A 25,267-nucleotide genomic window follows, 5' to 3' on the forward strand; every position below is an offset into this window, starting at 1 on the left:
AGTGTGAATGTTGCAATTGATTATCTTGTATTAGCACTGAAAAGCCTTGCAGGTTCAAGGCCTGTTTCCTGCCTGGGGGAATCCTTTGCTGGGACATGTTAGCTGGCCCTGATTGTTTCATGTCGGGAATTCCCCCATTTTCAGAATGTTGTTCTTTATATACTGTCCAGATTTTAGAGGTTTTTTTAAAAAATACTGGTAGCCAGATTTTATTCATTTCCTCCTTTCTGTTGAAATTGTCCACATGCTTGTGGATTTCAGTGGCTTCTCTGTGTCATGTGACATAGTGGTTGTTAGAGTGGTCCAGCATTTCTGTGTTCTCAAATAATTTTCTGTGGTTTATTAAGTGCTCTACTATGGCTGACTTCTCTGGTTGAGTTAATCTGTAGTGCCTTTCATGTTCCTTGATTCGTGTTTGGGCGTGATTAGGTTATTGTTGTATGTTTATATTTTATGTTGTCCTGTTTGCATTGCTGCTATTTTGTAAGCCGCCCGAGTCCCTCTAGTAGGGAGATGGGGCAGGACATAACTAAAGACATTATTATTTATTTCTGTATGTGATTATTTAAATTTTTCAGGTACCAAAAATTTAAATAAAATCAATTTAAGGTAGTTAAACTTTAAAATCAAAGAAATAAGCAACTTTAAGGTGCTTACAAATTTATAATGGAAGAAATACTAAAAGAATAATTTAAAAGTTTTATAAATGAGGTGGGAATAAGAAAAAATATTTCTGTTGTTGAAGGCTTTCATGGCTGGAATCACTGGGAGTTTATGAGTTTTCTGGGCTGTATGGCCATGTTCTAGAAGCATTCACTCCTGACGTTTCACTCACGTCTATGGCAGGCATCCTCAGAGGTTGTGAGGTCTGTGGGAAAACTAAGCAAGGGAGGTTTATATACCATGGAGCTGTGGACAAGTCTACATAGGGACCCCCAAAAGCAGCATTGCCAAAACATGAATCAAGGGACATGAAAGGCACTGCAAACTAATCCAACCAGAGAAGTCAGCCATAGCAAAGCACTTGATGAACCAACCTGGACACAGTATATTATTTGGGAACACGGAAATGCTGGACCACTCTAACCACCACCCATGTCAGGCCACACAGAGAAGCCATTGAAATCCACAAGCATGTGAACAATTTCAACAAAAAGGAAGAAAACATGAAAATGAGCAAAATCTGGCTACCAGTATCAAAAAATAAAGAGCAACACTCTGAAAACAGAGGAATTCCAGACACGAATCAATCAGGGCCAGCAAACACCTCTGAACAAAGGATTCCCCCAGGCAGGAATGAAGCTGATAAGGCCATTAATGCTAATCAAGGTGATTAATTACAGCATTCACATCGGCCTCCAACAGACTAGAGTTCTTTATCCCACCTTGGACCTTCCACAGATATATAAACCTCCCTTGCTTAGTTTTCCAACATACCTCACAACCTCTGAGGATGCCTGCCATAGATGTGGGCGAAACGTCAGGAGAGAATGCTTCTGGAACATGGCCATACAGCCCAGAAAACTCACAACAACCCAAAAATATTTCCCTTCCCCAAAAAGCACCAAATGGCATGTAATCAGAAGAATGAACTTATAAGTCTGTATTGGGGCAAGGATAGGCAAAAAGCACAATGGAATAGCGCATGCCGAAAGGGATCACACAGGAATTCAGAGCTCTATGCTGCAGTGAGTGATTGTGCTGCGTGCGTCACAGAAAGTGGGAGGGCCTTCCGTTTGGAGATCCTGCGGAACACCCGGAAGAGCCTTCCTCTTGCCTCCTCTGATGGCGGGCGCAGCGAGCGACGAGGAGGATGAGGGTGGCATGGACGCCTTCATGGACAGGTTCCGGGGCCCGGAGCGCTGCGAGGGGGCTTTCAACCAGGACAACTGGGAGAAGGTGGGTTCAATGCTATGCAATCCGAAAGGAAAGCGTCGCTTTTGTTGTTGTTCATTTTCCGGGGTGTATGGCTATGTTCCAGAAGCATTCTCTCCTGACGTTTCGCCCACATCTGTGGCAGGCATCCTCAGAGGTTGTGAGGTATATTGGAAGACTAAGCAAGGGAGGTTTATATATCTGTGGAAGGTCCAGGGTGGGAGAAAGAACCCTAGTCTGCTTAAGGCAAGTGTGAATGTTGCAGTTGCCCACCTTGATTAGCATTGGATAGTCCTGCAGCTTCAAAGCTTGGCTGTTTGACAATAGTTCTTTCTCCCATCCTGGGCTTTCAAAAGGTAAAGGTTTCCCCTGACGTTAAGTCCAGTCATGTCTGACTCAGGGGGTTGGTGCTCATCTCCTTTTCTAAGCCGAAGAGCCGGCGTTGTCCGTAGACACCTCCAAGGTCATGTGGCCGGCATGACTGCATGGAGCGCCGTTACCTTCCCGCCGAAGCGGTACCTATTGATCTACTCACATTGGCATGTTTTCGAACTGCTAGGTTGGCAGGAGCTGGAGCTAACAGCGGCCGCTCCCGCCGCTCCCGGGGTTTGAACCTGGGACCTTTCGGTCTCCAGCTCAGTGCTTTAACGCACTTCTCCACCGGGGCTTTCAACAGATATATAAACCCCACTTGCCTAGTTTCCAACAGACCTTACAACCTCTGAGGATGCCTACCACAGATGTGGGTGAAACGTCAGGAGAGAATGCTTCTGGAACATGGCCCTACAGCCCGGAAAATGCACAACAACTCAGTGATTCCAGCCATGAAAACCTTCAACAACACAAAGCGTGGCTTCCTCTTGCTTTCTCTGCCCAAGAGTGCTGCTGCTGCTTCTCATCAGACCACAGCGCCCAGGGTTGCATTGCCACGAGCCACTGCAGTTCAAGGACTGCCCAGCTGCAATGATTTTACAGCAGGCATGCGCAAACTTGGGCCCTCCAGGTGTTTTGGACTTCAACTCCCACAATTCCTAACAGCCGGTAGGCTGTTAGGAATTGTGAGAGTTGAAGTCCAAAACACCTGGAGGGCCCAAGTTTGCCCATGCCTGCTACACTGACCAAACATGGCTGTGTAGACATGACATTGAATCTACTCTTTCACTCCTTGCAATATGGGGCTGGTATGGCTGGCATACCTTGCACCATTATTGCAGACCACTCCTAACGCATACGCATTAATTCTACAAATACTACATTATTATAAGTTGTTCATCCCTTATCTGGAATCCCAAATCCCAACCCGTCCACATGGGTTGCTGAGATTATTACACCTTTGCTTCCTGATAGTGCAACATACACAAACTTTGCTTCATGCACAAGGTTATATAAAACCACCTCTAGGCAATGCATATTAAATATACAAACATGATTTTCCTATTTTGACTTCATGATATTTCATTATGTATGTATATGCATATATAAGAAAATCCAAAATCCTGGGGGAAAAAATGTCTGAAATGTTCCCAAGCATTTCGGGTGAAGGATACTCAACCTATATCAAATTCAATCCAAACTGATAACTTGATTTCAATTCCAGTGCATTTATGTACATCAACGAAATAACGTTGTCTCATACCCAAGCAATAATAGTTGCACAGGAATTCTTCTTAATCAAAGTGCAAGACAAACTCTGGACATACTGTTCCAGATCTAGATCTGGTCAACTATTGCACTTTTTAAAAAAAGTAGTGGTCCCTGGCTTATGTTGTTGTTAAGTGCCTTCAAGTCACAACCTCTGAGGATGCCTGCCATAGATGTGAGCAAAATGTTAGGAGAGAATACTTCTGGAACATGGCCATACAGCCCAGAAAACTCACAGCAACCCAGTGATGCAAGCCATGAAAGCCTTGACAATACATTGCCTTCAAGTTGTTTTTTATTATTCAGCAACCCAAAGGTGAATCTATCAGGAGATTTTCTGAGGCTGAGACAGTTTGATTTGCATACAATCACCCAGTGAGTTTCCATAGCCAAGTGAGGATTTGAATTCTGGTCTCCAGATCGTTAGTCTAATTCTCAAACTATTACTCCACCCTGGCTCCCTATTGGTGTGCTTTACTATTTCAATTTATTATTAAAATAAATATGTTCTTAGCTATATAATCTGATTTTTTGTAGTGATACCTAGTACATATTTAATTGTAAGCATTAGGATTTCCGTGTTAGTTTTAGCAGTTCTTTTTGCACAGTGCTGCTTTTACTCCTTTGGGAGCTCATGCCTATTATCTGACCGATGATACTGTGATGCAGTATTTCCCATTGCGATTACCTTCAAATATTTGTACTTAAATTTCTATCATATTCAGTTCTTGGCTTATTGGTGCTATAGTTCAAAACATACAAAGGGTGCCAGGTTGATCTGATTAAAACATTACAGAAGTGACAAGTGTGATGCTAAAAGATGAATACAGTCTATAATTTCTATATTCAATTATAAGCAGGCCTGTAGCGGGGGTGGGGTGGGGTGGGGTTAGGGGTTCAACACACACACACACACACACACACACACACACCCGAAAAAAAACCTGGTTTACTCATGAATTTTAACTGGTCAGCCAAATCCCCATGCTAAGTCTGTGAGACACAAAAAATTAAGAGTCCCTCGAGGCACTATCTCAAGCAGATATTGACAGGTCTGTAGCTGGGAAGGGAGGGTTAGGGGTTCAAATCCCCCCCCCCCCGAAAAAAAAATTCTGGCTACGGCCCTGATTATAAGTTTATACATACATTGGAAAGGGCATCAAATATTATCTAGTTGCATCCCTTTCTTGTTAAAATCCTAAAAAGGCAGCAGAAATGGACACCTTCACTATTCCAACTTAATTATGTCTTTAAAAAAATTGATTCCCCATTCAGAAATATAGTGGGCCCTTGATATCTTCTAGAGTTTTGTTCCTGGACATCCATGGAAACTCATATTTTTAAAATAGTATACATTTAGATCTATTGAAAATTGAAAAAAAGAAAAAAAGAAAAAAGATAGAAAACTAGTTTGTTTGTATATGTTTGTGTGTGGGACTTCCAATGATTTTTTCAGTAGTTATATATGCATATAGAAATGTGTACCTCTCTTCAAAATTACAACATATTTCTATTTTTCCATGACGTATTCTTTTCACTCATCAAAACCAAATGATTTCCTAAATTTCATTTTTTCACAAAAAGTCTGTAAGTGTCTTCCAATCTTTGGGAAATGTCCCTAACGATATTTCTGTAACCAAACCAGACAATTTGTCATTTTCTCCTAAATCTATCCATTTCGACTACTATTCCTCCATAGTAAGTAGTGGTGTGTTTTTACTGAGTTTTGTGAATACATGTTTGTGTGTTTGCATCTGTCAGAGGGAAAGAATTCTGGCAGGTATGGATGGAACGTTTGATGAAATTCTGCAACAGAAATGTCAAAACCTGTGTTATTCCTCAGTTTTGGTTGTTACCAGGGAAGAAGTTGGTTTGATATGTTATAATTGTAAAGACTTAGTATGTGGATGACAGTAATTCAGAAATTGCTTACTCTGACAACTAAAAGCTCTGACTAAAGTAAAGCTTTCAGGAGGATCAGCTGCCTAATTAAATGTACAACGGGATCAAGGACATATATTTCAATTACTTACATTAAGAGTGTATTTCCAAAGGTATTGTCACAGTGCCAGGGTTGTGCTGGTATGCAGGCAGAGGTGAACCAAAACAAACACCCAGCTTGTGTCAAACTGTTTAATTAAAGCAACACTTACTGTCTGACTTTTTCCGTAGTTCAAATACAAAACATAAAGATAACTCTCAACCACAGAATATAAAACGAAGACTGATAACAAATGCCGATTCAGTCAAACACCGTAGTCAATAGCCAATCCAGAGATTCAAGGTTCCATAGTTCCAAGAGTTTAGGAGAAGAGGTCAGAATACTGAAAATCCACAAACCTGGAGGAAAAACAAGCAGCATCCACAGCCAAATAGACAAAAACCTTTTCTCCTTAAGACCAGTCTCCAGGCTATCTCCTTATATCCAGTTAAACTCAGCTGCATCTTATTTCTTTGCCCTTTAGAACTAGGACATTAACCTTTTCCATCACCAACTACTAGGCCTGACACCACCAACGATCATAACATGATACATGACAGGTATTGTGCTTCAGATTTTACTTCTTTCATTCTTGGTAATGGACTATCAGCATCTGTTAACAGGAATTTGACCAGGTTCCAATGTTCATGAAGAAAGCCCCCTCTGAAATAGACCCGAAGCAGAATCCCGACCTGGCTTGCCTTCAGTCTCTCATTTTTGATGAAGACGAGACCCCTGAAGGTAACTTCTGTAGTATAATATGTGATATGCATTGTCAGTGTTACGGCTTGGAATTTGCAGTTTTGTTCAGTGCTTTTGCTAGAACAGTAAGGATATCATTGGATTTTGGAGTAAGCCCCATGTATCCATAGGAAGTACCTGAAACTGAAGAATGCAATTAAATTCCTTGACTTCTGGTCCCAGCATACCATAAAGGTGAGCTGAAGGACCTGGAAATTTCTAAAGAGGTGCATTCTCTAGGAATTACTTAAGTCCTCCAGGGTGACTTCTAGGAGATGTATATCATAGAATCGCTAGGAGGACCTAGCCAATTCTAAATGAAACCATTTTTGCCAGAGCACAGATACATTATGGGGGTCTTATTGTATGTTTAATGAACAAGATTCCTCATGGAGACATATCTATGATCTTTCTCTTGATTGTAAATGTAAGAAACTAAAAGTGATGAGATTTTTAGTCTAGCATTTCAGTAAACAAATAATTTGGCATCTTCTGCCCTTTAATGGCATATTGAAACAGATAGACTGAGGACCCATACAGTGATTGTCTCTCTCTCAAATCCTGACATCTGTTGTTGTGTTGTTTTTTCACCAGAGCAAGCCAAGACCTATAAGAATGAGGGCAATGATTACTTCAAGGAAAAGGATTATAAGAAAGCAATCCTATCTTATACAGAAGGTCTGAAAAAGAAGTGCAGCGATGTGGAACTGAATACTGTGCTTCATACAAACAGAGCTGCTGCCCAGTTTCATTTGGGTAATGTATTGCACTTTAAATCCTACATAGTGAAACAATTTTTGCTTCCCTGTAGGTTCATGCAGTCATAAAATGAGTGGAATTGTGTAAATACATTGTTGTTTATAAATGGGATTGTAGGGTCTGTATTACAATATTTCTTTTTTGTGTATGGATAAACAAAATGTGGACTGCTAATTTAAAATCTGTTGCACTATGAATTGAAATGCTGTAGAGTGGGAAAAAATTACTTAAACCCTAACACTTTGACCAGTACAGTATACTACTAATGGCATATGCAAGCATATGTCCCCAGTGTCCCTGCCAATGTATTTTTGTTGTTGTTATAAGTTAGTATGGGCCCCTGGTGGTGCAGTGGATTAAACCACAGAGCTGCTGAATTGCTGACCAAAAGGTCGGCGGTTCGAATCCGGGGAGCAGGGTGAGCTCCCACTGTTAGCCCCAGCTTCTGCCAACCTAGCAGTTTGAAAACATGCAAATGTGAATAGATCAATGGTTACTGCTCCGGCGGGAAGGTAACAGTGTTCCATGCAGTCACGCCAGCCACATGACCTTGGAGGTGTCTACAGACAACGCTGGCTCTTTGGCGTAGAAATGGACATGAATACCACACTCTCGAGTTGGACACGACTAGACTCAGCTTCAAAGGGAAACCTTTGCCTTTTATAGCTTAGTGTTCTCCACCACCTTCCACAATAGCCAAAGTTCATCTTCCCCATACAGTTTGTTGTAATAGCCTTCTTGAATGGCCATTCTATGGCTGATACAGAATGGAGTTGTTCGGCAAAGCACTCCAATGGATTTCATGGTATCATTGGTTAATGTCTGATTAGAATTCATAGCAAAACACTCCTCCAGTTCCTCCATATTTGCTCTTTACCAGGCGTAGAAGGGATGTTCAGGATGACTATCTCAGCAGAATTCTTACACTATAAACAATATAGGAGCTCAGCCATAGCATTCAAAACACATGCAGGCACTCATACAGTGCAATACAGATGACCAGCTTTTGTATGCTGGACCATTATATTAATCAAATCTTGATCTAAGAGCCAAAAGCTCAAATTAATAAAAATTTTGTGCAGCAGTGGAGGCTGTACGACCTCCATGACTCATGCAGCTTTTTGACATTGTCTAACTTTTTCTCTTGGTCGAATCATAATGGAAATCTCACATCTATGGTCCTATATGTGCATCAAAAAAACCTCCATGTTAATTATATTATATAGCTAATTAATCTGTTTGTGTATTATTTTAAAATGCTCTAGAGATTATTTAACTAAAATGTTTTAAAAGGAATAAGATTTAGTCTTATGTGCTGATAGGAATTTCATTTGAGCAAGTGAGATGTGCTGCTGAAGTTTTTCAGGAGGAAAAAATAAACTATATGCAGCTTTGGTGGCAATATAATATCAGGCAGGAACGAAGGGCAAATTTTCATTGGTTATATTGAATTTCTTCAGCAAATGCTTTCACCACCCCCACTTCTCAGCGAAAACATCAGCTGATAGTTTTGGAAGTCCCATATTCTCTCTGGCATCCCATTTATGACATACCTTCTTTATAGACAAAAATGACGGGACCACAGAACTGTGTAGGTGGAGCTCTGCCCAGACTGTCAGATCTTAGCCAGTATCTTCTCTCTTCATTGTCCATATACACTTACATCTGTCAGCTGTTTTGTAGCAATGTAGCTCTGTTTTTCTTTAGGAACAAGCCTTTCCTCATAGACAAAACATCTGGATCCAATATAATGTTCTATGTTTTACAGTGTTGTATCTTGTTTAGGCAACTACCGCTCTGCTCTCAATGATGCTATCACAGCAAGAAAACTGATGCCCAACCACCTCAAAGCAATAATAAGAGGTAAGAAAGACTACCATTATGCTCACATCGAACAGCAGCATTACCAGAGTAATGCTTTTGCACTCTGATAATGAAATGATGCAACAGCATTAGCATCCAGAAACACTAAAAGCATGAAATATTTTTATGTCCTGTTTTAAAAAGTTTGTAGAGCAAGTTGTTGGCAAGGTAAATTTTCAAAGTGCCATGAAATAGTAATTTAATACCATTTGAAAGTTGTGCTACCTTAACTTAAAAAATAATGAAGGATGAGCAAAAGCAATTGTAGCTTGAAATGAAGCAGTTTACAGTAGGTTAGCAGTAAATGCAAAATTATAACTTAGGTCAGCGACTATTAGATCATTATTTTAGCCATTAGATCAGAGCTTTCCAAACACTCCATGTTGGTAACACGCTTTGCAGACAGGCATCATTTCGTAACACAGTAATTCAGTTTTACTAGTAAACCAAAGATTAAACTAATCCCTTGTAGGTGATACAGACACATGCATAAATTGTAGTAACAAAATGTATAGGCTCACAATACATTTCATAAAAACTTTTTATTTATATATATATTTAAATACATGATTTATTGCTTATTTCACATACACAGATTTCTTGTTAGGTTTGCATGGCACACCTGCACACTGCAGCTGACACATTAACTTGTCACGATATGCAGTTTGGAAAACTTAGCACTACATTAAAGTATCTTTTGATCCAGTCATTTGATTTCTTGGTAGCACATTGAGATCCCCCCCCCCCCCAAATTGACCAGCATCGGGTGTATTTGTCTAGTTTTGTCCGCTTATACAGTTATTAAACCCTGTTCAACGTTCTGGTATTTGTTGCGGGCATATTCAAAAACAACATTGAACATTTCTACAGGAGCACTGTGCCATTTGGAGCTCAGGTATTTTTCTGAATCCATAGTGTGGTGTGAGGCGGGGCTGAAAATCGACCCAAAGGAAAAAAAGCTCCTGGAAACCAGAGCCAAAGCTGACAGACTAAAGGTTAGGTGAAATGTAAAAATGAAAACATGTCCTTAATTAAAGTATAATGGGATGAACAGATATATAGCCTTCTTTTCAAAATTGTGACATCATTTTATCTGTCGGTTCAGCGTACTGAAGAGCGGGATTTCAGAAAAACAAAACTGCAGGAGAAAAGGGAACAGTCTCAGAAGGAAGCCTTACTCCAAGCTATCAAGGTTGGCCTTTCCTTTATAGTAAAGATTGTTCTGTGAAGTGCTAAGTACATGAAGAGACATTTTAGATCCTTGCCTCAATTAGATTTTTTTTTTTTTGTCCAATGTAGGATCGTAATATCAAATTGTCTGTGGCATCATCTGAAGATGAAACTGAGACATTCTCAGGCTTTGCTGAGATGTCTTTAGATGGACTTAGTTCAGAAAGCACAATTGGTGCCAAAGTCCACCTAGAAGAGGATGGCAGTCTTACTTGGCCAGTGTTGTTCCTGTATCCAGAGCATGGGCAAAGTGACTTCATCTCTGCTTTTCGTGAAGAATCCAGGTTAATATTTGTAAAACTTAGTATATACACAGAATAAGATCACTTGAAAGGAGGGAGGCTGCAGGCCCCACTCACATGATTAATTAGTTACGTTTTCAGTATTTTAGTAGGACTTTTAAGAAGTTACTTTGCATGTGCTTAGCAAGTGAGATCATGCTTACTGCCCTATCATGCACTACACTTTCACAGAGTGGTCCTTTAGGAGGTATCCTACAGATAGTTGTCATTCTATGGGACAGAGCAACCCTCATATCTTTGGGTTTGGTACCTATAGATTCACTTACCCATTTCCAAAAAAGAAAAGCTTCTCTAAGCATTGATTCTGTGGCGTGCTCCCACCAGAATATGACCATAGAGTCAGGCAGGAGAACTTAGAAATGCTGGAGATGTGTTCTCTCTCTATATTTTCTAGTTCCTCCAGTGCAATTCTGTAGTATTCTTCCACTGGAGTGGTTCTTTTCAGCAGGATTCCCCATTATCCACATTTTTGAATTTCCATGGTAAATCCAGGAATGTATCCCCTATGGATGTGGGGGTCATATTGTATTAATCATTTTAGTGAGGTTCTGTTGGAATGTTTGCCAATTTGAAAGCCTTCCCTAGTGGAAGCAGCAAACATTTTTCATGGAAGGAGTGGATTTTTTGTAAGAATTTCACCCTGTTTCTTCAAATTTTCCTTTCCCTAGGAAAAGAACTAATAAGAACTGTGTCAGCTCCAAGGCTGGACTAGTTACCCCACATTCTGGAGGAAATCAGGAATGGTTGAAGTCTTGAAGAAATGGTTGTGGATCTATAGTCTTCCAAACACTTTTTTCTCCTCTCAAAGTAACACTAGTATACCGTTCCCCCATCTTAACAAAGCTGTTTCCAAGGAGAGACCTCTTTAGGCAAAAAGGAGGGATTTTGTTAAATAACGGTGGATAAAAGTGCAGGTCCTCTAGAAATTGGACTACAAATCCCAACAAGTGTAGCAAGCATAACTCATTGCAGTTTTTCCAGCAGGGCTATAAACCAAATTGACTCTTGGAATATGAGTACATTTCTGTCTAAGATTAAAAGTAAGGTCATTTATGCTTTCCCCCCAAATGTGTCAAATTATTACAAAATATTTAAGAGCTAATATGAATGCCCCGGTAGCGAAGTGTGTTAAAGCACTCTGCTGAACTTGCAGACTGAAAGGTCCCAGGTTCAAATCCCGGGAGCGGTGTGAGCGGCCGCTGTTAGCTCCAGCTTCTGTCAACCTAGCAATTCGAAAACATGCCAGAGTGAGTAGATCAATAGGTACCGCTCCGGCAGGAAGGTAACGGTGCTCCATGCAGTCATGCCAGCCACATGACCTGGAGATGTCTATGGGCAACGCCGGCTCTTCGGCTTAGAAATGGAGATGAGCACCAACCCCCAGAGTCGGTCATGACTGGACTTAACATCAGGGGAAACCTTTACCTTTACTTTTTATGAATGCCCTTTATGAATACGCTGTCTTACATTACAAAGATGTTAGCCTATCTGGAATTCAGGTATACTGTAGTAGTTGCTGATACTCAGCTATTTTGCAGTACTAGTGTTAAGTTGAATAACTTGAAGCATCTTACATTTCAGATTTATTGACCATTTAATAGTTATGTTTGAAGAGCTACCTCCCTGGGATTCAGAAAGGAAGTATACACCCAATAAACTAGAGGTAAGAAACTACACCTGGTAGTTTTGTCCTTTTACATACTAAATTGTGTAAAGAGAGGTCACTTTTATAATTCATTTAATACAAGGATAAGAGTTAATTTGCATGTATACATACTTGTAGCGAGAGTGTGTTTCTGTGTGCTGTCATTTTTGTCTGGTTCCTCTCACATCTGAAAAAAAATCTTTGGAGAAAGGACACATTTGAAATGTGATGGCCTGGAGCAGTGATGGCACTATGTTTGTTCAACTCCTGTTATTGGGGAAATAGTGTTCTTCATAGCAGAGATATTTCAATGATGTAAATCTACCACATCTCAAGTTTTCGTTTCTGAAGCGAGATAATGAACGGATCTTGAATCCAAGGTCTCAACTACCACTGTTCTGTCCAATTAATGCAAGGCCCTCAGATCTAACCCAGAAAAATAATAATGAACTTGGAGGTGTCTACTGACAACGCCGGCTCTTCAGCATTTCTTCAGCATAGAAATGGAGATGAGTACCAACGTCCAGAGTTGGACACGACTGGACTTAATGTCAGGGGAAAACCTTTACCAATAATAATAATAATAATAATTTTTATTTCTTGCCCACCTATCCTCACGGCTTGAGGCGGGTTACAACATTAGCTGTTCACTTTTTCCCCATAGTGTATATAATTGTTAATCTTCATAAATATCTTATATAAGATAATGTTACTTGTTCTTGTATGTTTCTCACATTAAATTACACAGCTTTATTATGAAGATGAAGAAAGAAGAGAGATATACCAGATTGACACAAAAACAACATTGTTACAAGCACTACAACATCAAAGGTGAGATGCTAAACAAGGGTTTTCTAGTTGTTTACTCTTTCCTATAATCATCTAAAATTGGCAACTATGTAATGTTGAAGCTTGATGTTGCAAAAATAAAATTTTCTCTGTGCAACATTAAGTGAACATGGTTGTTGACATTGAGATACGGAGTAGATCCCTGTGCTCATAATGGTATTGGAGAGATACAGTTGACCTCTTAGGCATTCATCTTCTGAATGTAAGCACACCAAACAAAACCGCACAGTTGCTGTTGGCTCAGAGTAGAGGTGGTATGCCAATGCCATTGTAGTCCATCCATTTTACGGCAATCTTTTCATGGTAAACCCTTGTGCCGCCAAGACTGCTGACCAACTGGTTGGCAGCTCAAATCCGGGGAGTGTGGGTGAGCTCCTTCTGTCAGCTCCAACTCCCCATGCGGGGACATGAGAGAAGCCTCTCACAAGGATGGTAAAACATCAAACGTCCGGGTGTCCCCTGGGCAGCGTCCTTGCAGAGGGCCTATTCTCTCACACCAGAAGCAATTTGCAGTTTCTCGTCGCTCCTGCCACACACACAAAAAATGGTGAGACTAGCCAAGGCATTTGAAAACATGGCAGTACAATGGACATTGTATTGGTTGTATTCATAGTTTGGTGGCTAGCCATTCATAGTAGATCCTTAAATACTGGACTTATTTCTACCTGAATTTTTAGAAAGCATTCAGAATGGGAATCTCACAAGGAAAACATCTCTCACTATTGTACAAGCTGATTCAATTATTTCACCAGTTGGAGCGTTTTCTATATATTATAGCACATCTCATTTTATATTGTAGAGCAGCTAAAAATCTATTCTATGAGAAGATAATACAGCCTTCAAATAGAAGCGGGAGGGAAATAGGGCAGCACACATGGTGTATAAACAAAGCATGTGTAAGCAAACAAATGTTCTGAAATATTAAAAAATCTGCGAGGGAACTGAAACTATAATGGAATTCTTTAAAATAATGTCTTTGCAGATACTTTGTGAAAGCTGGGACTCCTACTTTTTTGGTTTTGGTAAAACAATCTCCTTTCTCGAAGAACTACTTCCTTGGGAAAAAGGTTCACCGACTCAACTGAATGAGGACAAACTCTTCAAAAGGAAAAGGACAACATCTAAGGCAACCATCTTCTTCAGACACTAAAACTGGAAAGACTAGAAAACCTTCCACGCATGCCTTTTGTAGTGCAATTCAAGGCAGCAACCCTCCTGAAACTCTGGCCTATGCAAAAGTATTCTACAGAGGAATAAAAGACTAAAAGAGGAATAAAAAAAAACCAAACACCTGCAATGGAATTTCAGTTAAATTTCATCTTGCATTGTGAATATACTTCCTTATTCAGATTTTTTTACACAAGTAAAAGAATGGAGTAAAACTGGCCATAGATTGCTCACCTTGGTCTTTGAATCATCCAAACAGTTTTGCTTAACAGAAGCAGATTAGTCTGAAAAGGAAGCTAATGTACCCAAACTACTATAAATCATCTTAATTAGCCCATGGCTTCTACTTATAGAGTCAAATGCAGGGGTGAGCTTTCACTTTCTGTGACATATGGCGTATGGGGAAGATGTGCCATGCTACTGTGTGCTGCAACTGGAGAGAAAACAGTTTGGGTTTATGGAGGTTTGGAATGTGTTGAACCCATCAGCGGCTGGTTCTCCTGCTGTTACTGTCCAGCAGATTCCTGCAGACCGACAGATTGTGTGCTTGCTCACAGCAGCAGAGATTAAAGCACAGTTGTGGTTTATTCACCACCTTGTGTTCTTTAACAAAGAGAATACAGAGCTCATTGTTGAGAGCCTTCCTGTTTTACTGGCTTTTTGCTGTGCTAGGATCAAACTAACCTTTTCTGAAGGAAAGTAACTATTTGTTCAAAAAAAGGGACCGTAGCTCACGTAGAGATTTTAAATTAAAATGCAATTTTAAGAAGAAGTGCATTTCTCATATCCACCCAACTGCTTATTGTTGTGACTACATTACTCTTAGCTCCCTGGAATTAGTAATGATGCGTGTTGCAGGATGACATGCTTCTAGAGCAGTTCTTAAACCTTTTCTATCTGTGATCCTTTTCTGCCTGAGAAATTTTTATGTGACTCAGGATATATATGTGTATAAATCAAATATTTAATTATAATAACTCAGCATTTGCTAGGCTTGCTAAACAGACTGATTTTCCTTTTTATGAAGTACATCTGACACATTTTCTGCAGAGTCCACTGTAAACACTGTGCACGGCTAACAGATTTGTGTAAATGTCTAGATGGCATTAATAACCTTTTATTGTTGCCAGTGTTTTTTGCAATCCCAACACTGAGCTAAGAGAACCCATTTGGGGTTGGGATTCACAGGTTAAGAAGCTTTGGACTTGGTGATCTTTGAGTTACTCTCCATATTTCATGGAACATGCTGCTTTAAAGGGAGGTGGACTCTCCATGTTTGGAGGCCTTGGTGGGCATTGTTCAGGAGTGCTTTAGCTATACCTAATAGAAACAGGTATCAGTGGTTCTCAACCCGTGGGTCCCCAGATGTTTTGGCCTTCAACTTCCAGAAATCCTAACAGCTGGTAAACTGGCTGGAATTTCTGGGAGTTGTAGGCCAAAACACCCGGGGACTTAACAGTTTGAGAACCACTGGACTAGATGGTCTTTGTGTCCCCTTTCAACTCAAGTGGATTATGGACTGCCTCGTAGGGTAGATGGACATCTTTTGGGAGTGTTTCATTTGTGCATTCCTGCTGGCAAGAGATTGGACTAGATAGCCTTTGGATTACCCCTATATCTAACAGAACACTGCTTCCGAGGGTGGTGGACTCTTCTCCTTTGGGGGTTTTCAAACAGAGCTTGGGTTGGCATGTTTTGGGGCTTGGGTTGTGCATTCCTGCCTGGCAGAAGAAATTTGAGTTTAATCTTAAGAGAAGGAAGCAGAATATTATTAATATTACTAGTAATAGAGATTAGACAAGATACCTATTGAGCTTCCACCCATTGCGACGTTTTTAGGATTCAGTCTCAGCTGTTGACATCATACAAGCGCCTGTGAAACATCAATTAATTTTGTATGGCGACTTGGCTCCTCTTGGGTAGACGAGGGGCCTTTCGCTTGTCGTGGCCTCTGGGGTCACCGGATCCTAAACCCCAATAGCTGAAGGTGTCATCTTTTCTCCCTAACCCTAGCAATGGCAGTTCAAAGGAGGCAGGATGACTGTTGGCCTCAGAACAGCCCCGATGCGCATCACTGCCACCTCACAATGGCCCCTGCAAGCCTATTTGCATTGGCCAGCACTGCCTTCATAGTTGGAGACAGTTGGAGAAGGAAGTGTTTTGAGATGATTGTTGTCTTTTCTCAGTATTTTTCTGCACTCGTCCCCCTTCTTCCTTCCCCAACTCTGTCTCCACCCAACTGTTCCAGACCCTACCATCTTCCCCAATTTCATTTTTACCCCTAAAAAATGAAGGAGCAACAGCAAGAAGACGGAAGAAGCTCTGCCCATGGAGTGAAGCAGAGCTGCTCATCCTGCCCCCATTTCGGGGGTGAGAAAACCATATGTGGAAAACACCAAATGGCACGCAATTTGGCAAGTAGTGTCATTGAGGGGCAAAGACCAGGCAACTTCATGAGATGATCAGAGCCCTCCTTGAAGAGAAGCAGGCCAAAATGGTGAGGCCGGAGGCCCACGTTTTGGGTTACTTACCAGCAGCAGGAACTGGAGGGCCATGAGCACTCTGAAAACAAATCCAGGGTGGAGCAGCTGAGAAGCTATAAGGCCCCTGGAGGTAGAAGGAGCTGCTGGCACCAGATCTCAAAAAGAGAAGGGATCCACCTTCTCTACACCCGTAGAGACTAGATATGGATGTTGGGAGTAATTTCCAAAATAGAAAAAAAGCATTTAAAAATGGTGTAGTAGCAACAGCAGCAGATCAAAAGCTATTAATTACAACAGTAGAGCGATTGAACTCGACCAGGAGCAGAGCCAAACTTTAAAAGTTATAAAACACTTTATTCAAAGAACTACATATGTATCTAGACAGGAAAGTTAACACAGGGCTTAGCTATAACTAAATAATTCACAGCTGACCTCTTGTCTCTGTTCTTGCAGGAGAACAACAACAATAGAGGACTCTGAACCTTGCCATGTGCTCAGAAACTTAGTATAGAAAGAGGTGTGTCTTTCAAAAGCACCAGTCTAACAAGCAGGGTGATTTCGTTGTTTATTCATTCAGTCACTTCCGACTCTTCATGATCTCATGGACCAGTCCACGCCAGAGCTCCCTGTAGGCCATCGCCACCTCCAGCTCCTTCAAGAACAAGCCAGTCATTTCAAGGAGACCATCTATCCATCTTGCTCTTGGTTGGCCCCTCTTCCTTTTTCCTTCCTTTTCCCCAGCAGCAGTATCTTCTCCAAGCTTTCCTGTCTTCTCAGGGTGATAGGAAGAGAGAATATAGTGATAGGCAGAGAGGCCAATGAGGGAAGGGCTTCTGGAATGCTGAATCAGTGCATTGGTGTCTTGGTTAGTTTGTACTTCATGTTTCTAACTTGCGGCATTAGCAAAAAATCCATCTAGAAAAAACATGGGAACATTTAACTCAATGTAAGCTAAAATATATAAGTTTACTGATATGTTGAAATATTTAATTTTTATAACCTGCCTTAAAGAAAGAAAGCTGAATAATACAATTTCCGTGGCAGCAACGACCTGGTAGGAACAGAGGTGAAGGAACAGAGGGAAACTTCAGTCGTTGCTTCTGTGTGAATTAAATCCTTCTCCAGTATAGTCTAAGGATGTCAAGCATTTGGGAAGAAACAGTGAAGGGGCAAAGATGCAAAAAATACTCCTTTAATTCAAAGTCGAAAAGGAGGAGCCCCCTTCCAGTGGAGAGGGCAATGAAGGACACTATGAAAGTTAGATCTTCAAACTACAAAAAGCTGCTGATTGCGTGGCCAAAGCAAGATGGCAAAATGCATATACAATGCAATCAAAAGGGTTTTTGCCACAACCCAGGTAGGTTGCAATGGCTTTTTATCACTCTTACAGAAAGTTACAAGCATGTCTTCATTGGTGTTCAAAGATCAATTCTCTCATTGGTCTGAAACTGATTAAGTCACAATCATCTTAACTAATACACATTTCCATTGGCCCTCTATCTCCAACAAGCAAAAAACAACACGTGATACCTTAAACAGTAGCACTTTGTTTCTGACCCTGAGCATCGCATCTGAGGCCAAGCTTATCTACTTTTTCTGTTGCAAACATAACTAATCAGCTGGGAAACTTAGGGAGTACTAGCTAGCCAGTTCTGTCCTGATGTACTTTTATCTTTGAAAAGTAACATCCTCTGCAGCATTGTTTTCCCAAACTGTCAGTGTTTTTTCAAACATGGGCCTCACAAGGACCTTTGCAAATCAGGTCATATGGCAGTAAATTTGGACATATGGGACTTACAGTCATTGGAAACATCCCTGAAAATTCCCTTTCATCTCCCGCAACAGGGATGGGCAAACATCTCTCTCATCTCTCTGAGTAGAAATCTGCCGCTGGCAATGAGACAAAGTTGATCACAGCATCTCTATAAACAAAGAGATTAAATGGCATAATATATGTTTCCTCCAAAAGTCTCAATGAAAAGGTGGAATGATGGAGCCCCACTCTTGTGAGCCTCTTCAGCGGGATAAACAGAACTAGACAAAGGTCAGAAAAAGAAATATTGCAATTCCAGCTCCCAACAGCTGTTGGGCAAGACATTTACATGTGGATCTAGCTTAAGCAGCTGAGGAGAAAAGGAAAGGGACTGAAGCTGTTAGGAATTGTGGGAATTGAAGTCCAAAACACCTGGAAAGCCCAAGTTTGCCTGTGCCTGATCTAGCAGCTCCATAGATCCCAAGTGACCAAGGACAATAGGAAAGGTGTCTATGTTGCTCTGAATAGAAATAGATTAGGTGGGAAGTGACAGTGTTCTGGTATCTATTGCAGACTCTTAAGATTGAGGCAGGGGCTCAACATGAACACAGGAGGGTTAGATTCAGCATCAAGCTCTTCCTCAATGATATAATATAATCCTAATTGACTAATCGTAGCTCCACAACCCATATACCCCCTTTTTAATTTTTTCTTTGTGTAAAAAATATTGTATTTGTTTTTAAACTCACAAATCTATGAGACACGAGATAATAAAATGTATGAGACCCGAGAGCCCTTGAAGTGAACAAGAAAAATAAGGGGTGTCCCTGGCATCAACAAGAAGAATGAACAAGAGGGATGAAAGGTGCTCCTGAGGTGAAGAAGAATGGAGAGGGGGCCCTAGAAATGAACAAGAGGAATGGAGAGTTCTCCTGAAATGAAGGGGGGGGCATCTTTGAAATGAGCAAGAAGACTGTAGAGTGCTCCTGACACAAAGAAGATAACTAGGGGTGCCCTTGAAATGGACAAGAAGAGTGGAGGGCACGCAGTGCATGATCAAATGGACTGCCAATATTGGACATACAGTCAAATTAGAAGAGTGGGAAAAATATGAAACCAAAAATTATAATTTACTTATTTTTATTATTTGAAAGAAAACAACGGATTGGACAGTAATAAGAGACTATATGATACAAGATAAAGTAAATTTGATAATAGAATCATATTGAAAACAAAGAGAAAAAATGTTACCAATTAGAAATACCAACAAGGGGAGAGAATCAATAAAGGACAATGTAGACCATGGTGGAGAAGATGGGACATCAATTTTTCTTCTATATTCTTTCCTTCCCCAGCCCCTTAGAAATTTGAGTGTATAACGCTGCAGCATTATATTTTTTCTTCTATTTCCTTTTTTAAGGATATTCTATTGCCTGTTCACCTGCATTAGTTTCCCTATCCCCATGGCCCCCTATATCCAACTTTCTCTTTTTAAAATATTGTAAAAATCCTTCTCAGCAGTGGTTCCTCAGCTGTGGAACTCCCTCCCTAGTGATATTAGATCAGCTCCCTCCCTCCTAGCCTTCAGAAGGAAAGTAAAAACCTGGCTCTGGAATCAGGCTTTCAGAGAATTTTGTTGTTGTTTATTCTTTCAGTTGCTTCCGACTCTTCGTGACCTCATGGACCAGCACACACCAAAGCTTCCTGTCGGCCGTCGCCGCCCCCAGTTCCTTCAAGGTCAAGCCAGTCACTTCAAGGATACCATCCAACCATCTCGCCCTTGGTTGGCCTCTCTTCCTTTTTCCTTCCATTTTCCTCAGCATCATGATCTTTTCCAAGCTTTCCTGTCTCCTCATGATGTGGCCAAAATACTTCAGCTTTGCCTCTAATATCCTTCCCTCCAGCGAGCAGCCGGGCATTATTTCCTGGAGGATTGACTGGTTGGATCTTCTTGCAGTCCAAAGCACGCTCAGAATTTTCCTCCAGCACCACAATTCAAAAGCATCTATCTTTCTTCGCTCAGCCTTCCTTATGGTTCACCTCTTGCATCCATAGGTTACTACGGGGAATACCATTGCTTTAACTATGCGGACCTTCGTTGCCAGTGTGATGTCTCTGCTCTTCACTATTTTATCAAGGTTGGTCATTGCTTTCCTCCCAAGAAGTAAATGTCTTCTTCCTCCCTGGCTGCAGTCTGCATCTGCAGTGATCTTCGCTCCTAGAAATATGAAGTCTGTAACTGTCTCCATGTTTTCTCCCTCTATTTGCCAGTTATCAATCAGTCTGGTTGCCATCATCTTGGTTTTCTTGATGTTTAACTGCAACCCAGCTTTTGCACTTTCTTCTTTCACCTTGATGCAGCTCTTCAGCTCCTCCTCACTTTCAGCTATCAGAGTGGTATTGTAAGGGACTTGACCCCTGGGTCTTTTTTAGCGCTTTAGAAGAGAGAGAGGAAAAAAGAGAATTCCAAGGAGAGTAAAAAAAAAAAAAAAAAGGAAAAACAAGCTTTTATTTGTCCTGGCCAGACAAAGGTGACCGTCTCTAAACTGACTGGCCCATCCTCCTTTGCCTCCCATCCCTTTTATATGTTTGAACAAACAACATACATCATGAAAGGGGAAGATACAAGGCAAAAACAAAAGCTTTTAAAACTAGAGGCAGTGAGGTAATCCTTTTGGCTTTTCTTATCAGCTACACCATTTAAAACTAAGCAAGGCTATGCCATGAAGATTTACTTATTTTCTCTTATTTACTTATGTGGAGAAGTCATAGTTATTGTTTTAATTTTGATTGTTGGAGAATGTATTTGTGTTCAGTTGACACAGTAGCTGAAACAGAAGCCATCTTGTTTCAATCCACAGTAGTGCGGTTACCAAGGAGACGAAGCTGGCTAGCTCATCAGAGGGAGAAGTGGGCGGAGCCAAGAAAAAGAAAAAAGGGCAGTTTTAAAAAAAGTGAGTGAGTGAGAGTGTGTGTGTGCGTGGCTGGAGGCTTTTCAGTCAAGAAGGGCTGAGGAGACAGGCCTGGCCAAAAAATCTTTAGTCAGGGCAGACTAAAGGGAGCCTAGTTAAGATCTCTAGTTGAGAAAAGACTAGTGATCAGAGATTTGATCGGTATTAGATCAAATTAAAAGCTATCACAAATTTCATCAGTGATAATTCAAAAGCCTCACGTTGGTGGCAGTTACCTTAATAAATCACCTAATTGGGGAAGAATAATAGTCGCAGTTACCTCAGAAAGGGAACCACAACACAGAAATCCCTAACTACCGAGACAGAGGCTGGGATCTTGAAATAAAGATCACCCCCTGTAATCCTTCCCCTCATATAAAGGTGATATATATATAATCTAGAGGGATTAAAAGATTCAAAAATCCCCTCAGCAGTGAAAACAGCATTTACAATTGGCTTTCACATCATCATTCCAATTTGGTGGCAGCGGTGGGATCAAAAGGATTCCTCCCTGTCACATCACCATCCCTGCTCATCTATTACAATTGGTGGCAGCGTCGGGATTCCGTGTAACACCTAAGTTTAGTGCCTTAAGATCGCTTAGAGAAGAAAATCGTGAGGTAAAGTTTGACAGAAATGGCCACTAGACGACAGAAAAAAGTTGCTGAAGAAGCAGGTGCATATCTGGAAGAGAGTTCAGATTCTGAACAAACATTGGTGTCAGAAATGACTCTTAAATATAGACTGGAGATGAGAAAGTTAGAAATGGAGGATAGAGAAAGAGAAAGAAAATTTCAGGCTGAAGAAAAAGAAAGAGAACTGAGGAAGGTGGAAAAAGATAGAGAGGTGGAACTAAGAAGAATGGAGATAGAGGTAGAAAAACAGAGGTTAACACTATCTCAACCACATATCCATACCCAGGAAGGGGACTCTAGAGCTGAGGCATCAGACATGATTCTGAAGAGATTCCCTAGGTATAATAAGGACGATGATGTGGAAAAGTTTTTAATTTCATTTGAAAGGTGCTGTAAGGATTTCGAAGTTAGTGAGGAGAAGTGGATGATTTATTTGAGACTTCAAATTAGCGGGAAACTTTTAGACATGTCTGAGGAGACCCATAGAGATTATAAATTGTTCAAGCAACAGGTGCAATAATATCCATTATTCAGAGGATATTGGCAATTTGGTCTCTTGTTCCCCTGCCTTTTCTGAATCCAGCTTGGACATCTGGCAACTCTCGCTTCATGTATTGCTGAAGTCTACCTTACAGGATCTTGAGCATTATCTTACTGGCATGTGAAATATTTCAGAGAATAGTGCAGTGCAATAGATTTGGAATATATGCAATGACTATGGAACGGCCTTAGACTACGATTTCTGGATGGTGTGATTTTAATATTGAATGTAATGTTTTTTAAATGCTTAATATGTATTTATTTTAATTCAATTTATTTTAAACTTAATGTTTTGTATGTGTTTAAGGCATTGAATAATTGCCATATGTAAGTCAACTTGAATCCCCTTCAGGGTAGAGAAAGGCGGTATATAAATACAGTAAATAAAATAAATGGATAAATAGACTTAATTAATTAAAAAAATATTTTTTTTAAAAAAAAAGAACAATGGAGGGCACCCCTGAAGTGAAGAAGAAGAATTAGGGATGTCCCCAAAAATAGCAAGAAGAAAGGCAGGTACCTTGAAAAAGATGAAAAAGAATGGCAGGTGTTCAAAAAATGACTAAGGAGAAATGACCCTCAGGGTTATGGGTCTCATAAAGCATCTGTGATATCCATGCATTATGTATGGAGACCTGGATCTCCACTGGGGTAGAGGAGGGGCCCAAGTCGCAATGGTTGAAGGGGTCCCCACAACACATTCCCTCTTGGTCCCCTTCTCCCCCCGCCGAGCCAAGTTCTCTACCTGGCAATGGCAGTTCAAAAGAGGCAGGATGACTTCAGGGTTATGGGTCTCATAAAGCGTCTGTAATACATCCATGCATTATGTATAGAGACCTGGGTCTCCATTGGGGTAGAGGAGAAGCCCAAGTCGCAATGGTCGAAGAGGTCCTCTCTTCCCCATAACGCTTATTCCCTCTGGGTCCCATCCTCTCCCTGTCCAGCCAACTCGTCCACCTGGCAATGGCAGTTCAAAAGAGGCAGGATGATTTCATGGTTATGGGTCTCATAAAGCGTCTATGATACATCCATGCATTATGTATGGAGACTTGGATCCCCTCTTGGGTAGAGGAGGGGCCTTTCCCTTGGGTCCACAATCCCAATAGCTGAAGGTGTCACCTTTTCTCACTAACCCTGGCAATGGCAATTCAAAGGAGGCAAGATGACTGCTGGCCTCAGAACAGCCCCGATGCGCATCACTGCCACCTCACAATGGCCCCTGCCTTGGCCAGCACTGGCCTCATTGTTGGAGACAGTTGGAGAAGGAAGTGTTTTGAGATGCTTGTTGTCTTTTCTCAGTATTTTTCTGCACTCGTCCCCCTTCTTCCTTCCCCAACTCTGTCTCCATCCAACTGTTCCAGACCCTACCATCTTCCCCAATTTCTTTTTTTTCTCTCTTAAAAATGAAGGAGCAACAGCAAGAAGAAGGAAGGAGCTCTGCCCATGGAGTGAAGCAGAGCTGCTCACCCGGCCCCCCATTTCAGGGGTGAGAAAACCATATGTGGAAAACACCTAATGGCACCCAATTTGGCAAGTAGTGTCAATGAGGGGCAAAGACCAGGCAACTTCATGAGATGATCAGAGCCCTCCTGGAAGAGAAGCAGGCCAAAATGGTGAGGCTGGAGGCCCACTTTTTGGGTTACTTACCAGCAGCAGGAACTGGAGGGCCATGAGCACTCTGAAAACAAATCCAGGAAGGAGCAGCTGAGAAGCTGTAAGGCCCCTGGAAATAGAATCAGCTGCTGGCTGTAGATCTCAAAAGAGAAGGGATCATCCACCTCTACACCGACAGTGACTGGATAAAGTGTTGGAAATAGGCAACTTTCTCAAGCCTCCTCTGTTTAATGATTTGTCTGTATATCATGTTTTTTTTACTGAAGTGTATGTGTGTTCCTTGCTATGCAGTTTTCCCTAACTCTATGTTCTTGAGGCAGTGGAAGGGGCTGCAGACCATGTAACCAGATCAGTGATTGTTTAGAACACAGTTTGAAAGGTGACAATTGAGGGAATGACCGTTGAAGATGACAGTAGACAGTTATGGAAGACAGTTGTACAGAGCTGTATAGTGTTGAAGAGACTGATAAAGGCTGGAAGTTAAAAACACAAACCGAAATGTTTTAAAGTTTAAACTGACAAGAAACGTGCCTGTATTTTTAAATGCATGAAGTTGTGAGTAAAGCAAACATGTTATTTTAAAGAACACTACTTGAATTTTTGTCTCCGGAGAGCATGAAATAGAAACAAGATACTTATGAAGAATAGATGTTTTTGAATAGTAAACAACACTTCTGAAGATCTAGTAAATACATAAATACATGTGGATACCATTTATCTTCTTGAGAGATATAAAGATTATGGTTTTTCCAATTGGTCACAATGTTTTGTGATCCCCAGATTAGGGGACCATTAATGGGGCCACAACTCCCAGTTTAAGAAGCTTTGTGATATATATACATTATTTCAATTAAAATGCTTTATTTTCTTACCATATTTCATTCCATAATAGTTGCCATCACATAATTACTGTTGTAGTTGTTTAATCCGGATTTTCTTTCTGTTTAATCCGGGTTATTTTCCGGTTGCCTTTTAAAGCCCAGTTTGGGCAAACTCTTTAAGTTTTGGTTAGAAACACTGAATTTAAGTGTCTCTGAGCGTATTATTGCTTTTTAATAAAACCTTTTTGTTGGACTAAATAGCATGTATGGCTCTTTAAGGCCTCTGTGTCTTGACAATTGCACTCCCAGCTTTTGGGTGGCAAAATCGACACTTATTGAAGGGGCAAAGATGTAAAAATACTCCTCTTAATCCAAAGTCAAAAGCAAGAGGCCCCTTTCAGTGGAGAGGGCGAGGAA

The 25,267-nt window shown here is 40.9% G+C and overlaps 1 protein-coding gene and 1 long non-coding RNA gene across 4 annotated transcripts; one reads left to right on the forward strand and one right to left on the reverse strand.

Moving 5' to 3' along the window:
* Positions 1–1,741: 1,741 nt before the first annotated feature.
* ttc4 (tetratricopeptide repeat domain 4) lies at positions 1,742–14,273 on the forward strand. 3 transcript variants are annotated; one of them, XM_008109391.3, is made up of 10 exons: positions 1,742–1,899; positions 6,121–6,238; positions 6,833–6,994; positions 8,783–8,860; positions 9,731–9,855; positions 9,966–10,052; positions 10,160–10,374; positions 11,974–12,055; positions 12,786–12,868; positions 13,869–14,273. In XM_008109391.3, exons 1-10 carry the CDS (start codon positions 1,786–1,788, stop codon positions 13,969–13,971), a joined length of 1,167 nt encoding a protein of 388 aa, XP_008107598.2. In that variant the 5' UTR covers positions 1,742–1,785; the 3' UTR covers positions 13,972–14,273. The 3 variants fall into 3 exon arrangements, with proteins under 3 accessions (XP_008107598.2, XP_008107600.2, XP_008107599.2); XM_008109392.3 differs by having other exon boundaries at positions 1,766–1,899; positions 6,108–6,238; XM_008109393.3 differs by lacking the exons at positions 11,974–12,055; positions 12,786–12,868; positions 13,869–14,273 and adding an exon at positions 11,061–11,197.
* LOC134298369 (uncharacterized) lies at positions 10,151–24,630 on the reverse strand. Its single transcript, XR_010005408.1, has 3 exons — positions 18,335–24,630; positions 15,860–17,451; positions 10,151–13,412 (listed from the first exon to the last, which is right to left on the reverse strand). It is a non-coding gene; the product is annotated as an uncharacterized LOC134298369 (long non-coding RNA).
* Positions 24,631–25,267: the final 637 nt, after the last annotated feature.

Source organism: Anolis carolinensis, chromosome 4, assembly GCF_035594765.1.
Source record: "Anolis carolinensis isolate JA03-04 chromosome 4, rAnoCar3.1.pri, whole genome shotgun sequence".
In the NCBI taxonomy this organism is placed as follows: Eukaryota; Metazoa; Chordata; class Lepidosauria; order Squamata; family Dactyloidae; genus Anolis; species Anolis carolinensis.